Below are 18,231 nucleotides of genomic sequence, written 5' to 3'. Positions count from 1 at the left end.
ATTTGGGGGCGTGCTCTAGCCAACCCACAGACGTGTCCCCCCATCCCCGCCATTCCATTCCATTTCCCTATCCCAAAAACCAGTGCAACATAGCCTTTTCCGTATGCACCTTATTTAAATTATCCTATTCACTATCAACGTGGTCTTGGGTCAGGGGTGAGGCAGGAGTGTCTCATACCCCCACCAAGATTTTCAAATCCCCAAAAGACATATTTTGCCCCTCATGAGATGTCTTGCCCATGCAAACGGGTTGTCTTGCCTGCACAAACAGGTCTTTGTCTGGGCGAATTTGACAGAGTAAATTTCCCCAAATGCAACACCTTAGCCAAGGGGTGTTTTTGAGGATTGTGAGACAGCTACATTTCATTGTAATATTCCCATACAGGGAAAGGGCGTACTTGCCACCAAGTTAATGATAGTCATTACCAGATAAAAATAAAAAAGTTAAATTTTTAACATTTTGAAATTTTGAAAAATAAATTTATGTTTACAACAACTAATAACAACAAATTCACTGTTCTAATAAAGTGGTTATAGACCTTGATTACAGATGCTTTATTTAGTCCCCGTTAGATTTCATATTCAGAATGTTCCAAACAATACTAGCGACCACTTTTGGACATCATTGGGAATGAAAATAATTTCTTTCTTTCAATTTATTTCAGCATTAATCCTTAAACCAAAAACAATGCATAAAGACTAAATCCATTTGTCTCTGCAACTTATAGATATCCATTAGCTAAAAGAATGCTGCTTTTAGGACTGTTCAAAATGGAATAAGTCAAAGCAGTACATATGACATATGAAATAGAGAAGAGACTATACAGAAAAGCATCTGCTCATAATGAAATCCTTTTGGGGGAACACAAATTGCAAACAACGACGACATTGCGGTAGGAATATTGACACTAAATATGACTTGAAGGAAAGAATGGATATTACTGTTCATTGCCACGTGGTCCTTTAGAACATGATGCCAGAACTTCATCTCCAACTATGTGGGCTCCCAAACTCCTACCATGTGACTGCACCAGACTGAAAGTAAGATTTTAACTTTTACAAAGGGACAAAATCAAGAGAAGTTAGCTAAGAAGGCTGAAATCAGATGAGATATTATATCAAACAAACAGGTGTAGAAGCACATAAATACCTGAAACAAAAATCGCTTTTTAGTAATAATAAAAGAACACATAGAATACTAACATAAAAATGAGGCATGGAGGAATTATTTCACACTAAACAGGACTGCAAAAATAATTCTCAGAAGTACATTCTTTATGAGACATAAGCCTAAAGAGTACACAGTACCTGAAAAACAATAGACACTTCTCCTGCAATGGTTTCAACATTGGACTCTGAAAGTCTGTTTAAAAGGCCTGTGAAATAACGGATGACGATCACACAATAACTCAGGTGAAATAAGCTTTGACCAACTAGCAAAGGAAACCTTCTTTCAATCGCTGTTTTCCTTCTTGACTAATCTACTTATCAAGAATAAGTGCCCAAAATCTGAAAAGGAAAGGACTGACTAAAGAGCTTATGGGTTAACCCACATCAGAACCCCACAATGGTGATGGTTTTTTTTAAATAGGCAACAAACCTCTGATATGTCGGCGTATCTGAGCAGATTCATCGGACCCATTTGTCAAATTTAATCGCAAGTGTGGTGCCACATACTTTACAAAGGAATTTACTACATTGTACTCTTTATCGGACTTGGCACTTGCACCTCCTTTTAATACTGACCTATTACTTTCAAAGTTCTTTGCTTTGAATGAATCACTCTCACTATTATGCTCTTCAGATTGTTCATGTTCTTCATTCTCATCCTGAGCATCGTGAAGAAATATGATATCCTCCCCTGCAGATATCTTGCTTGATTCCTTGTCAACTCGTGGAACCTGACCCTTGTTTTTCGCAGAATTAGAGCCTTCCAATGGCTTTGATGATTTGCTCTTGATAAGTGAAGAATTCCCTGACTTCTTCCTTTTCTGTTTTCTTTGTACTTCACGTTCTGCATCTACAAAATCACTGTTGGAACAAATCCCACCCATTAGGTCATCCATCCCATCATCTAAGCCAGTGCGCTTACCATCCTTGGCCATCAATTTCTTTGAAAGGTGTTTCTCCATAGCTAAATCTTCGTCAGCAGAAACCATCTCCTGCCCCTCCATTTCTATGTGCTCTTCAAACTTTGTCTTTGTTTTCTTTAGAGAAGCTACCTGCATCTTTCCATCTTCCAGTTTCAACTTATTTTCAGCCGCATTTTTATGCTTTGTATTTTTCAATTTGGATTTTTCTTTAGTCGTCTTCAATTTGCTATTTTGCAGTACAACATTTGTGCCCTGATCGTGTTCTAAACCATGTTCCAGTTCCTTATTAAGACTACCCACCTGTAAAGAACCTTCATAAATAGGGATTCCATCTAATATATCATTTATCCCATCATCAGGACCACTAATCTTACCTTGCTTAACCTTCAACTTCTTAGCAAGGCGCATTTCAAATGCCAAATCGTCTTCTGCAGAAACAACTGCCCCATGCTTCTCCATTTCCAGATACTCTTCAAATTTTGTCCTGGGTCGCTTAGCTGTTGATATCTTTGTTTTTGATTTCCTAGGAGCCCTGCTGTCCAGCTTCAAACTGTCTTTATTTTTTTTTGATGACTCCACAACCGTAGAACTCGGACTCTCATAAGATGATGCCCTTTCGTGTGAATTTGTCTTCACCAACTTCTTCTTATGTTTCTTTGAGGCCTGTCAAACAATCATGTTCATTAGCAGAAGCCTGAAAAAGCTCCACAAGCAAATTTCAGCAAGTCTGCCAACCATATTTAAAAACAATGATAGAAGAAATCTATAAGTGTTACTATATAGTAGTAAGAAACTCAAATTTATGATAATGAACTTCACTTTACTTTTCAAAAAGAAAATCCCTAAACAGGTATTTTCTCACTTGGGAAGAAGGGCAGAGAAATTGCTCTAATAGCATGAACATGTTTTCCAGATGAATTTATGCATCACTTATGATGAATGCGGGAGAGAAGAAGAGCTCATTTTAAGTCTTAAGTGAAGGAATAAATAACAATGTGTTACGGTGAACTTTAATACAGACTTAGTATCAACTTGTTGAAATGTGCAGCTATGGTCAGTCTTCATACTCATCATTGATGTACTTGTTACAAAATATCTCCATGTAAAAGTTCAAAAAGAAAATCTATTTATTTGTTGTCAAGCATGTTTTTCATGCTTTTTATTTGTCAAAAGAAAAGTAATGAAAGGCTTGTTAGTCATGGCCTTTGCAAAAGAATAGAATTGAATTTTTATAGTCTATTTATGTGTCCTCCATGTTGAAAGGTGTAACTAGGTTCGGTCTTCATAATGACATGTAATTATGATTTTATGTAAAGAGATGTAAACAAGAAAAATGAAATTATTATATTGACTTGCTTCATGGGTTTCATGAGCAAGGGATTTTGTTTTTGAGTCAAGGTTCCCATTGAAATTTGAGAGTCTTTAGATTTTATTTGTCATCTAGTCATAAAATATAAGGGTCATTGTCATGCAAATGAAGTCATGTTACACTTTGTAAAAGGTCATCTTGTCTATGTAAGGTATCCTCCAAAGAACTTGTCACCTAACCTCTTCAAGTCAGCCTACAAACGTTGAAGAAGCTGCCAGAACAAGTCGGCCTAAAGACCCAGTGAAGAGGAGTATAAATAGAGGAACTCAGCCTCCATTCTAAGCATCAAGTTCGAACTCAATCCAGCGAAGAGAAGTGCAAAAGGAAGTGCGAAAAGGAGGTAGTGAAAAAGGGTTTTCTCTAAAGCTAAAAGGCCACTCTTCTAGGCCCTAGGGTAACAAAGAAAGAATCTTCCGGCGCAAACGAAGCAAAATCTTCTGGGACAGCTAAGTAGGATCTTCTGGGGCAGCGAAGAGATATCTTCTAGGACAGCAGAATCTTTTGGGGCAGCGAAGAAGAAATCTTCTGGGAGGCAGTGAATAGGACTCTTCTGGGATAGTGAAGGAAGAAATCTTCTGGGACAGAGAAGTAGAGACCGAGTTTCTCTAGAAGAAGTGGAAAAGGAGCAAGAGAAGGAAGAACTAGGAAGACCAAGTTGGTGACAACATTCTTGAAGAGGATACTAGAGTCAAGGGTCAGTATCATGGTCTTGGTACTTATCAATTGAAGATCTAGAGAAGAAGAATTTTGATCAGGTTTTCCTCTCAAGAGGTGAGAGGTTTTGGCCTTGGTTGAAGAAGCCTATATACTGTGTCACTTGTCGTTATTTATTTTGATAATTGTCTTGATGAAAAGAACACACTAATAAGCTAACAAAGTGAAAGATCATAAGTAAAGAAGAACAAACATATCACAAGCAATTATCAAGCAGAGAAATTGCTAACATTAAAAGCCCTAGATTTCTCAACATGGTATCAGAGCTAAGGTGTTGAAGACAAGAAGGGGCAGTCAAAGCAAGTTGACACACAAGAATCAATCTTCAAAGAAGGAATAAAAGCAAGTCAAAGGTTATCAACAAGTCCAAGATCTACATCATAGAAACCCTAGATCAAAGAAGGAAGCAAGAAGAAAGATTGGAAGCACTTCAGATCATCAAAGGATCATAAATCAAGCTCTCTCTCATCAATCACTCAAGAAGAAGGCCCTCTATCATCAAGAAGGAGGAAACAAGCAGCAATCTAACAAGTAAGTCCATGACTATATCCGATAATATAAAAATGTCTTTTTGCAAGGAAAGCAATAAACTGGTTGGGGTTGTAAACTTCCTTGCATGGAAGAAAAGGACTGACCTCAATCTTATTGAGAATGAGGTCATGGTTCACATTAAGGGATCAATAACCCAACCTCCAAAAGAAGATACTCAAGCTCATGCTAAATACATGAAGGGAGAAGTGAGAGCCCAAAGGATTCTTATAGAATCTATAAAAGACTCTCTAATCCCATATGTATCAAAACTAGAAACTGCAAAAGCTATATATGACAAACTGGTAGAGTTGTTTTTTGTAAGTACCACAGGAGAAGTAATCTCCTTAAGGCAAGAACTCTACAAACTAAAGATATCCAAGGAAGATGGAATAGCCTCATACTTCATGAGGATATCGGAAATTCGAGATCAACTACAAGAACTAGGAGAAGTTATGTCTAATAGAGAGATAACCACAGTGGTACTAAATGCACTACCAGAAGAATGGGGTAACTTCACTTCAAGCTTATATGGGAAGAAAGAGACTACTCCATTTCAAGATTTATGGTCACTATGTAAGATCGAAGAAACCAGACTAAAGGCAAAGATTGATGTCAGACCAAGCGAACAGAATCAAGCATATGCTACAATGACAAGAAGAAAGGGAAAATTTGGAAAGTTTGGTCCTTCAAAGAAAAGGAAGAACATGGATAAGATAAGATGCTTCGAGTGTAATGAACTTGGACACTACAAAAGAGATTGTCCTAATCGTGGTAAGGACAAGAGGAATAGAGAAGGAGCACACATTACTAAAGAAGTGAAAGAGCCTAAGTAGAATGAAGAAGTAAAAGATCTCTACTATGATTGAGATGATCTTCTTCTCAAGAAGGTACTTTTCACTTGTAAATTATGGTCTTGATGCAGTTTAAATTAGATAGGATGCATCTCATTCGAAAAATAGCATAGAAACATTAAAAAGTAAGAGCTCGTGACATGGAAAGAAAGTATGTCTAGTACAAATCCTACTGATTAGGAAGCTCTTAGAAACCTCATGAGTATTTATAAGAAGCAAAAGTCATCATCGACTGAGATCATCATAGAAGAAAACATCTGCCAGGTGAGGATATAAAACATCCTCAAGTTTCTCATTAAAAGATTCACCGATAAAGAAAGGAAGCAAAAGGTTTTCATCAGGAATTCCAACTTGTGGGATTCAAGGAATAATGGTATGATGACACAACAGGGAAGCAGGTCTGAAGGATAAAGTCCTTTCGAATGAAGCTACTACAAGAAGTCTGGATGACTGAAAGAAAGATGAGGTATGTATGCTCACATAGATTATGGTAAAAAGTCATGTCATATGGTTGAAGATATTATGGATCACTATTTCCATCCTGGGAAATCTGATCAAGAAAAGAAAGGATCTCCTCCTCCGAAGAATTGCATAATAGCATAAGTCACACTAGATGAAATCAACATAATATATGCAACATAAGGAAGTTGACTACAATCAAGGAACTTTGATTGGAAGCTCCTGGGAATGAAGTGTGTGAGAAAAAGAAAGGAAGAGATCGTGATAATAGATTATAGAAGGCATTCAAAATCCGAAGTCCAAGAAGATTTGACTAGAATATCTCCCAGAAGGATATGAAGACTCTGATAGAAGTCGGAAAAAGATAGAGACCCTTGACACTGAATATCTGGGAGATGTGTCAATCTGCATGCAGGATGTCGATACTTATAGGAAGATGTCATGGTGAAAGATCATCACAAAGGTAACTCTGATTTGAAGTGTTCATTGATTATTTTTGAACTAACATCTAGATGGGCTTATGTAAAATTGTCAAAGGGAAGATCTATGAATGACTTCCAAGCAGACCATATAGAAGGATGTAATGACCTTCCGAGAAATATGGCATGAAAGTAGAATGACATGAAGCAAAGCCAAATGGAAAATCTGATAGATCACTTTCTGATGAGTTGAAGACATGATTGACTCATGAACAAAAGTGATGAATGATTTGTGCCCTATATATATAGAAGTTCCCAAAAGGTTGAAGACTCCTTAAAAGAAATTCATGACATCGAAGAAAGGAGTTCTTCATACAGTTGATTGTTGCTATAGGTCCCTGGTCAAGAGGGAGCATGAGAAGAAGTTTCTTACTTGGAAGAAACTCGGAAATTCCTAAGCCAGAAGCTTAGGTACATTCCTCTGTGATAGGAATGAGTACATTCCTTTAATGGAATAAAACCTCCTGGTATAAGAAGGAGCGATAGACATGTTGTTTTGTGCTTCACCTGAGAAGACAGAATGGAGGATTGTGTAATCATTTGGCATCCGATGCTCTTGTGGGATGAGATAGGGAATCCCATGAAAGAGTAGTCGTGGAGGACCGATATTCTTTTGGGGACTGGGGAGTCCAAGAAAAGAATAGTCCTTATGGAGCATATCCTGAGAGAACCCGGGTGGGGTATGTTCTGAGAGAGACAATGATGAGTATGTCTATAAATCATTGGTCTCGCCAGCATTGTGCTCTTATGGAGAGATAGAGTTGTTAGTCAAGGCCTTGCTATATAAATGTTGGTTGGTATGATGCTATACAAATGAGTTACAAATCCGAATTCTTCTTATGAGAGATTCTTCAGATTGAGAAAGTCCAAGGTACCATTATGAATACCTCCCTAGTTAAGAGGGAGTGTTGAAAGGTGTAACTAGGTTCGGTCTTCATAATGACATGTAATTATGATTTTATGTAAAGAGATGTAAATAAGAAAAATGAAATTATTATATTGACTTGCTTCATGGGTTTCATGAGCAAGGGATTTTGTTTTTGAGTCAAGACTCCCATTGAGAGTCTTTAGGTTTTATTTGTCATCTAGTCATAAAATATAAGGGTCATTGTCATGTAAATGAAGTCATGTTACACTTTGTAAAAGGTCATCTTGTCTATGTAAGGTATCCTCCAAAGAACTTGTCACCTAACCTCTTCAAGTCGGCCTACAAATGTTGAAGAAGCTGCCAAAACAAGTCGGCCTACATCCAGCTGTCAAGTTGGCCTAAAGACCCAGTGAAGAGGAGTATAAATAGAGGAACTCGGCCTCCATTCTAAGCATCAAGTTTGAACTCAATCCAGCGAAGAGAAGTGCAGAAGGAAGTGCGAAAAGGAGGCAGTGAAAAAGGATTTTCTCTAAAGCTAAAAGGACACTCTTCTAGGGTAACGAAGAAAGAATCTTTTGGGGCAAACGAAGCAGAATCTTCTGGGACAGCAAAGTAGGATCTTCTGGGGCAGCGAAGAGATATCTTCTGGGACAGCAGAATCTTTTGGGGCAGCGAAGAAGGGATCTTCTAGGAGGCAGTGAATAGGACTCTTCTAGGATAGCGAAGGAAGAAATCTTCTGGGACAGAGAAGTAGAGACCGAGTTTCTCTAGAAGACCTAGAGACCAAGATTCTCTAGGGTAGTTGTGAAAGTGCAGTATAAGAAATAGAGACCAAGTTTCTCTAGAAGAAGCAGAGAAGGAGCAAGAGAAGGAAGAACTAGGAAGACCAGGTTGGTGACAAGGTTCTTGAAGAGGATACTAGAGTCAAGGGTCAGTGTCATGGTCTTGGTACTTATCAATTGAAGATCTAGAGAAGAAGAATTTTGATCGGGTTTTCCTCTCAAGAGGTGAGAGGTTTTGGCCCTGGCTGAAGAAGCCTATATACTGTGTCACTTGTCATTATTTATTTTGATAATTGTCTTGATGAAAAGAACACACTAATAAGCTAATAAAGTGAAAGATCATAAGTAAAGAACGAACATATCACAAGCAATTATTAAGCAGAGAAATTGCTAACATTAAAAGCCCTAGATTTCTCAACACTCCAAATTGCCAAGTCGGCTCTCCAAGTGTAAGGTCGTCTCAGATTCATGTGGCACCCATTCTCATGACTAGAATGCTATAAATAGCCCATACTTGTCCTCCCAAAAGGGCACTTCGGATCAGTTGATATATCTCTGAAATGCGAGGTCTATCTGAGGCTATATATCTCTGTGGAAGGCGAAGATCTGATGCTATATATATATCTCTGTGGAAGGTGAAGATCTGAGGCTATATACCTCTGTGGAAGGCAAAGGTCTGCGGCCGATCTCTCTGTGATGCGAAGTCTCTCTGAGGAAACCCGAATTATCTTTGTGGAATGCAAGCCTGTGACAGATGTAATAGTCTGAGGCAGAGGGTGAATTGTGGCTTGTGACAGACCTCAGTAGTAAGTACAGATCTTTTGTGGACCAAATTGATGCATATTTTGTCTTGGATCTTGGACGGTTAACTTGGCACTTGGAAGTTGGTTATACTGGTCAGTTTATGTCATTAATGTCTTGTTGAAGGATCTCTCTAAGGAAAGGATTGGTTGCTGGGTTTCTACCCCTAGTGGGTTTTCCCAGGATAAACCTTGTCTCTTGTTCTTGTGCATTGTGATCTCTGCTTTCCTTTCATTACTATCAGTTGAATTTCTGAAGTATAACTGCTTGATGATAATTGTAAAAGATAAAAGACTATAAACATAATCACAAGTAATTATTGTAAGTTCAGAAATAGTGCTACTATTCTGTGCACTCTTGTTTTTCAACACAACTAAGAGCATCAATAGAATTATACCCGTAAGTTTGCTCAATGAATACATGACTAATGACATGTTAAGTTCATAAACAGCCCTAACAGATGCTGGAATTATCTGTTCATCCATTCATTTTCATATCATTATTGAAAAAACCAGTTGTCTATGATTTTTCTCCTAAATTTTTGGCTTCCGGGTTTTGAATGAATAGACCTATCAAGGCTAAGTTCAAGATGATGCCACTTTGTGTGAATTTGACTTCACCAAGTTCTTCTTATGTTTCTGAGGCCTGTAAAACAATCATGTTCATTAGTAGTAGACTCAAAAGGCTCCACAAGCAAATTTGAACAAGTCTGCTGATCGTATTTAACAGCGATGATGGAAAAATTCTACAAGTATTACTACATAGTTGCAAGAGACTCAAATTCATGACAATGAACTTCACTTTCGATTTCAAAAAGAAAATCCCTAAACAGGTATTTTCTCATTTGAAAGGAAGGGCAGACAAATTGCTTCAATAGCAATAACATGTTTTCTAGATAAATTTATACATCATTTATAATGAATGCAGGAGGGAATAAGATGTAACTTTAAGTAGAAGCAAATGAATACATAACTATGGGTTATGGTAAACTGTAATACAGACTTAATATTGACTGGGAGCAACAACAGAATTTTACTCATAAGTTCGCTCAATGAGTAGACGAGTAATAACATGTCAGGTACATAAACAGCCTTAACAGATGCAAGAATTATCCATTCATCCATTCATTTTCATATCATTATTGAGAAAGCCAGTAATCTATGAATTTTCTCCTACACTATTAGCTTCCAGGTTTTGAATGAATGGACCTATCAGGGCTAAGTTAAGGTATTATATATTGTTTAGCTCTATCTCTTGCAAATGCTCCCAACTTGCTCTTTAAGCTTGGCTTGACAAAGTAATCAGAACTGTAACCATGTACAAAGAACATAGATTGGCATTAATAGAGCAATAATCTGTATTTGGCAAGGGAAAAGTATTTCTCTTTTGTAGCTAACCACAGTCAATACATTTGCTATTTTGCAATGTATTGTTATATGATGTGTAATTTAAGTCTGCTGAGATAAAAAACCATACTTGGTGGTGAGCCCATGATTGAAACCGTTGCTGCTGCTTTGCCTGACGAGCTTGCTTTCTTCTTTCCTTTCTAGATTTGACTACCCCCTCTGAAAATCCATAACATGATTGATTGTCAGTCTCTTCAAATCAAATTTTCAGAATTGAAGTGATGAACATTAAACTGAATTATCGTTGAAATATTAAAAACTAACCCATGTGAGATGAATGCAGTCTCTGTCACAAGTAGCCAGTTAAGCACACAATCTGCACCAAAGAAATTTTATCAATTCACATAGTTATCAATGTACCATATTCAAATCTAGATTTGCCCATAGAATCTATTCTTAGATAGTGTCCGATGAGTCCAATTACTCATGCTGAGGTAATTTAACCCAAAATATACACTGGCTGGACAGTGAGAGAACACCCAAAGTATCACCATAGCTGGCCTCAAAGACCCCCCCAAAACCAACTGCATAATGACATGTTTCCCATGTTGACCCTGGTCCCTGAAAATTTTTGAAGCTAAGAAGCTGCCACAGTAAGTGAATCATACAGTGAGGTTGAAGTCCCCGACACCAAGCCCAAACTAATGCATGTGGAAATAATGACAAGCCCTGAAATTTGATGTGCCACAGGACTTTTTGAGATTTTAGATGTATTTGATGGCTATAAATTTATGGCACGTGTGTTTTTTGACCAGCCAGAAATTTTCTAATAATCAAACGTATTTATACCTTTATATATTTGGTGTTTTAGGTGTTTATAAATTTTAAAACTAATAGTCAGCAGGTGAAATTGGTAAATGTTTGCCTGAACAAATTTTACAATGAATGTGAAAAAGGATGGGACCTGCAGCCCTGTTACCCCTCATTTCAGCAGTGGTACCTATATAATTTTTTTCATTTGGCAGCACCATTGTGCGCCCAAAAACTGCAAGTCAAAGCCTTGTAGGCCATGTGATGTTAAGTATTGTGATGTCCTAGGCCTATTATGGTTGCCATGCCCAGTCCACTTAAAGTCCACTAGGTCCTTTCGTCCTATACAGGATTGGAAGGCTTAGGATGGACCTATTTCGACACATGGTTTAACGGAGCCATCGATTTTGTAGGGGTGATCACTATTTGTAGGGCCAGTCCAGCCCATGTCTTAAGCGCACCTATGTCATTCCGACAAGGTCATTTTTATTGAGTCTGTGTGTATTCTCTGACCTTGTCATATCATTCATGTCACAGTTCTCACATGGCAATCTCACATTTTCCAACATTTCACATTCCCCAAGGCATATCACAGATCCCAATGCACAGGATCTCGAGGGTCAAAAGTCAACAATGGCTCAGATTGCTCACCATGATTTGTACTTGCCATGCCATGTGAATTTTTTGTCAAAATATGAAGGCATTAGAGAGATAGGCTCGGTCAAAGGTGATCATCCTCCTTTTGTGGCACATGTGGGCTAAAGAAGCCATATTGAGATTAATCCTTGGTCAAATGAGGCATGTGATACATTAAAAGTCATCTACAAATTTTTTACAAGCAAACCCATGTGCTCAAATTGGTAAACCAAGCAGGGCGTTGGAGATTTACCCTTGTGGCTCATTAAATGAGGGAATCATCACATGTGTGAGGCTTTGGAGGGCTCTTTAAGGGATCAAATATCACCATTGGACCAAAATAATGAAAGAAAAGGGTGGATTACTCAATCAAAAAATTAAGTGCGGAAACAAAGAGGTAAAAAGGTATCTTAAAGAAATTCAAGGGACTAAGTCAACCCCATAAGGCAAGCCATGGGTCATCTCAAGAGAGACATAAAGTGTTTTGAGGGAAAATCAAGCAGACGTTGGATCTAATATAACCATAGTTTTAAAAACGGAACCAGGTTTTGAACCAGCCCACCTATCTAACCAAGTTTCAAACCAGAACCATATCGAACTAGATTCAATGAATTAGATTTGAAAATATACATAAAATAATTATTTTTTAATGAAAAAAAATATTTTTTATATTTCAAACCATGATTCCAAACCATTAAAGACAAATTACGAAAAGTTTGTTCATCTATACACCATGTAAAGAGTGAATATATCAAAATGGCACTGAATGCAATACATGTCAACAACAAAATACATAATCAATGAGGCTCTAAATGCCCTATAAAGTCCAAAAACAATGCTACAAGCTATTCGGCTGCTAGCCTACTACAAATCACTGATCAACATGATCACTCATCAAACTTATCACTAATTCACCACTACTAGAAATGGGATCATCAACAAGAGCTACATAAACATCATCTAGCTCAAAGTCTTCAAACTCAGATTCCTCAACCTTGTAATATGGTAGAAATTGAAAAAGCTTAACATGCCTAACCAATGATTTTGGTTTGAGTGAAGGGTTAATCTCCTCAACCTTATAATTTGGTAGAAAAGCTTAACATGCGTAGCCAATTATTTTGGTTTAACTTTTTAAGTAAAGGGCAACAATCAGTACCACCAACATCAAGGTACATAAAGGGCTTCATGCTCTTGATTAAATGCCAATCACATCCCCTCATACATGGTAGAGTTGAATGAAAATGTTGCAATCCTACCAATACTAAAATCCTAAAAATTATTAAGTCTATTGAATCTTGAGTGGGAAATGAAATTCTATTTTCTCCAGATGAAAAGGTTGGAACCACTCTCAAACATCCTAAAACAATTAATGGTAATGTTAAAAATTTAAATAAACAATTTCCTTTATTTACTTTAAGAATTTAGCATTACCATTGATTGCCAACATTGCTAGGGTTGAGTTATGCTTTTGTTTAGGTTTAGGGTTTAAGAAGGGTGCTCGGTTTTATAGCCAAGGGGAGCTATTTTGGGAGGCAAATAGCCCTTGGCTTCCTCCAAAATCACCTAAAAAACAGCACCAAGAGTCTCAGACTCCCCCCACACATGTGAGATCTAACCAATCGGTTGGGGTTGGAACTTGCCGATTAGGCTGGATTGGTACCTAACCAATACAAACTGGCCCTCCAATCGAATTTTTCCACTGGTTAATTACCCAATCCTGTCCAACTAGCCGGTTTTTAAAACTATGAAAATAACCATTGGAGAATTCCTTTCAAGCAACTCATGCCAAATTTTGTCAAGCAAACATTTCTTCAACTCAAATCAAGCACATCGAGCCTCCTATAAACAAGATCAATCCTCCTAAAGCTTGTCATTTGGCCTCTTTTAGCAAATCGACCCCCTTTTGTGGGAGATTTCTCATGTACAAAATTATTTCTCATTGGGAAGAGTTAGTCTCTGGGTTGTGCATGACAAGTATAATCATTATCTCGACGAGGGTTTCAAACTAGCCATTAGAAGCAAAATTACGTAAGGCTAGTCCCTCACATTATTTGGGTGCTATGAAAATGTGAAATCATTATGCCATAATAAGAACTTCATTGGTGCAAACAACTTGCATCGTGGATTGGTTTTTCTATTTTATTTCTTCTTGGCCATTGTTGGATATTGTGCTTTTCATAAGACTTTTGCAAGATTTCGAAATTACACAAAGTTAGTGGGTTGATCCATTGAGGGGCTTAATAGTCACATGGAAGAGAAGGGTTAGGACACTACGTCACCTTCTCTTTGTTGAAATAGGGTTATCAAAATATAATTGTTAGACTAGCCCTTATCAAGTGTTTCTCCTTCAAGGACAAGATCCCTTCTAAATCCCATAGTGGATCCATTCGCCTAAGATATTCCAAAAGAAAATCTCTCTAGTTTGAAGTTTGGTATCGGCATATCATATTTTAGATAAGAGTGAGGGCAACTAGTCCTAGACTCCAAACTCACTTTCTTGTCCAAAAATACAACCCCGATTTAGAGAGGGTTATGACCACAATCCAACACCGAAGAAGGTAATTAGCAAAGGAAAAAGTTCCAATGTTCATTGTTAGTAAGTTAGTAGACTAGTAGTTACACTGCACAGTTACAAACTTACATGTATGATGTATGATTATAATTTATATGATAATGATATCAATGATCATGCTTTTCGTTTTAAATCTGTTTCAGTTATATGATTTATCGATTTATATTTTATATTTATAAGTTTTTCAGACCCCAACGTCCCCCCACGTTTGCTAAAAATTGGTGGGGAGCTTTTGCATAGGCCACTCCTGCGTACCCCGCCCCCTCGCCTCCTCGTCCTGGAAACTTGGTGGAACATTAGGAAAAACTAAGCCTCACCTTACCACCATTTTATTCAAAAACACGAAACTTTTTCCAAAATTCTGTTATATAAAATCTAATAATATAAAAATCAGAAAATACAAGAATATTTCACTAGTTTGAGCTCAATTTCAAATTTTTCAGCTAGTTTCATCACTTTGGTTGCACTTCAATCTTATATAATTGGCCCAAGGAAAGTATAGCTTGCTTGTCTTGTGCATGAAGGTTGATTTGAAGCAATTCAACGAGTTGTACAAGGGTTCTACAAGTCTATAAATTCAATTTACAGTAGCAAATTAACATGATAAGTGGGACCCTTACACAAAGGTTTTAAACTTAAAGGTATATATCAATCTTTTCAATTTTCTTCACTTCTGGACATTAATTGAACACTTAAGAGGTGAACAATAAATTTCCAGCTTGCTAGAAATTAAATTTCTGCATAAAAGAAAATATGGGTTTTGACCCTAGTGGGGATTTGGCCCCTTTTCTAAGTGACATTTTCCAGTTTTTAATATCTTTAGTATTACTCATTACTTTTAAGTGTTGACCTGCTCATTTGTTCATATTTCATTGCCCTAACACTTCCACCCAACAGTCTCACTTTATTTGAGCATTATAGATTTGTGGGTAGCCCCAAAAGAGGATTTAACTTGTCATTTTTCAGCAGTTTTACAGGTCTGAAGCATCAGAACAACAAGCTAATTGTTCACTTTTAGCCACATACCAAGGTCATTAGTGGGTATTTTCATCTCAACCTTGGTAAGGGCTCTAAACACTCAATTATTGTGACATTTCAAGGTTTTTTTTCCTCATAATCAAAGTGTCTTTCACTTGTTGGTGGATTTTTTATTTCAGATTGGCAAAAAATCTAAAACTAACTCCTAGACACCATCACCCAAGAGGTACTATAAGGCACCGGTCTACCACCTGTGGTGAAGGATAATTTTGGTGTGGGGAAGCCTCCCTTGGCTTTGTAGGAGTTGACTTAAGGGATGGGGACTCGTGCTGAGATGATAATGGGTACTTATCCTGTGTGGTGCCACCTTAGCATCTCATAAAGATCTTAGCGAGACTGCTAGTTTGGGCACTAACATAGCTCCACAAAGAAAGAAATACCTCTCCAACTCGCCAAGGTTTCTCACTCTGAAATTTAAATACTTTGTTATAAGACCATAGTCACATGTCCTATTCTATTTCATTAAATATAAATATCGCTTATACAAATCATATCATGCATACCAACTTTTTCAAGAAGTGTGCAGGAAAACTTAGATACAAATACATATCAAGCTTTCTCCATCTCCTCTACGAGGATTTTGAGGTATTTTCTGCTCTAAACTTTTTAATCTCTTCCTTTCTTCAAAAGCAAAATTTCTCACAACATCAAAAACAAATAAAGCAAAGGCTAGAATATCACCAATAAGTTCTAGAAATAATTAGAAAATCTTAGCAAACAAAGTAAAATAGTCAATGTCAAGTCTCACTAGCACAACTGGTTGAGGATGGGCCTCATCAGCAAGGCGACCCAGGATCAAACCTCACGAGGGGTGGTTGTGCCATGTGCTAGGGGGAGGAGACATGCTAAAAATCCAGTCAGCTAAGCGCTGGGCCAGGTGCGATCCCCGGTAACTTTGACAGCTTAGATGCCCTTGGGTCACGGCTCCTCAAGCCACATGTCAAGCACGGAAAATCACAGACAACTTGACCAACAAAAAAAACAAACAAGCAAACAAACAAAAACAAAACTCTTCATCTATCAGCCATTTAATCCTTAGGTAATGAAGAGGTATTTTGGAATCAATCTTTCATACATATTGGTATTAATCTTTAGGTTAAAAGGCAAAGAATCATTTGTTTCGGGTTTTGAAAGGCCCTGTGTGCTAGCTGAATTGTTATGTTCTAGCAAGGTTGTACAACTATTCAGAAAATTAATGTTTGTTCACCTCATAAATTCTATGTAAGAAACCTGAGCCTTCATTACATGAAGCATTGTAAAGAAATTACCTCTATTATATGAAGCATTGTAGTTATTTGGGCAGCAACAAATAAGTAATCTCTTTCTTACTAACTCTTTGGTTGCTCCCGAACAAAGTTAGATTTATTCTTTTGAATCTTATTATTTGGGCTCGGGAATTATGCCAGCCCACATTTTAGATAAACAAAACAGCCTTTTGAATCTGAATCAGAGTTACTTTCTATTCATTATTTAGTTCCTTCTGCTTCGGACTCTGCTTTTTGTTCCTCTTGATTGTAAAGGCTTTGTCAAACGTGTTTTCCACTTTGCCTAAGTCCAACTCTTCCTACATTACTGTGCAACTCTCCCGGTTAATTTTAACGAGGTTTTGAAGGGTTTATATAAAGATAGTAATAGTCTTATTCTATTAGTCTTTTATATCAACACTAGGTACCGCTAATTTATCACTCGCCAATATAATTTCGGTTATTAACTCTTCTACTTTAATGTCCTCCACAATTTCCTAGTATAGAGAACATTATTTAAATACACTATAGGACTCATCAGCAATTTCAAAATTGATCTTCAACTTAGCCATGCAACTTTCCCATCTTTCACATTACAAAAAGGTTTGATCGTAAGTTCAGTCTTTGACAAGGTTAAAATCAACAATACCTCCTTATTTCCGGTTACTGATTGCATCTTGGTCTAATGTGGGTTTGGTTTCTGACCCATTCACAGTTGCCGGTTAATTTTAAAAGAAAGAATATTTTCCTCTAAAACACTGTCCATGAAGCATGGTTTTCACCATTTAATTTCTGAGATTCCAAACGAAGTATTGTCCTGTCATTAAAAAATGGGTTGCAGGTTACCTCTTTTTTATGCTTAACCCTTCAATATTTGTTGGTTTGACCACTGAAAACTTGCTGCTCTACCCACTGTCCCTGTCCTCTGTGCCGCTCTCTCCACTGTCCACTACTGCCCTCTGTGCTGATTTTCTCAATTGTATATATTCTCCAAACATATATATATTGCCTACGACCAGACTCTAATAATCTAAGACGAATAACGGACAGATAGTATCCAAATAACCTTTCGATAAAACCCACCAAACATGATGCTGCGATGGAAAGATTTTTTTCTCACTCGTCCTTTTTCTCTCCGGATCTACCGAGCCCTATTAGGGTTAAATAATTTTATTTTATTTTTAAGGAAGTCAAAATATTTCTATAACAAAATAGGGGAAGACAGGTAACACTTTTTTTTAAGTAACTTTCAAATTCATTTTTTATAAATTAATGTATTATCCAATTAAATAATTAATCTAAATATAGAAGTAAAATCTGGACGAGTCAAATACTTAAACTTATTTCTAATTTAATAATGATATTTATATATAATTAAATTTAATTAAGAGAGAATATTAATACGTTAGATGGAAAATTTGTTACAAAGATAACATAAAAATACATAATAGAAAGATGAAAAAATAAATTTCCCCTATGTAATTTTATAGTTATAATAAAGTAAAGGAAATTAAAATTTATTTTTTATTTATTTTAAATATTAATTAAAATTTAAGTTTGAAATTATATGTGATTGTAATATGGAAATAAATCTTTATTCATTCTTAAAAAATGTGTATTTTTTTACAATAAAAAAAT

The 18,231-nt window shown here is 36.8% G+C and overlaps 1 protein-coding gene across 1 annotated transcript; it reads right to left on the bottom strand.

Annotated features, from left to right (window-relative positions):
- Positions 1-995: 995 nt before the first annotated feature.
- Positions 996-17,734, bottom strand: LOC149169277 (uncharacterized). The gene is made up of 6 exons (XM_089428624.1): positions 17,440-17,734; positions 10,618-10,669; positions 10,424-10,512; positions 1,601-2,756; positions 1,309-1,376; positions 996-1,035 (listed from the first exon to the last, which is right to left on the bottom strand). Exons 2-6 carry the CDS (start codon positions 10,619-10,621, stop codon positions 1,015-1,017), a joined length of 1,338 nt encoding a protein of 445 aa, XP_089284750.1. The 5' UTR covers positions 10,622-10,669; positions 17,440-17,734; the 3' UTR covers positions 996-1,014.
- Positions 17,735-18,231: the final 497 nt, after the last annotated feature.

This window comes from Pinus tabuliformis, chromosome 4_2, assembly GCF_031772625.1.
Source record: "Pinus tabuliformis cultivar Carrire ecotype Pingquan chromosome 4_2, CPIR1, whole genome shotgun sequence".
NCBI classification, from domain to species: Eukaryota; Viridiplantae; Streptophyta; class Pinopsida; order Pinales; family Pinaceae; genus Pinus; species Pinus tabuliformis.
This window is presented reverse-complemented; position numbering and strand designations above follow the sequence as displayed.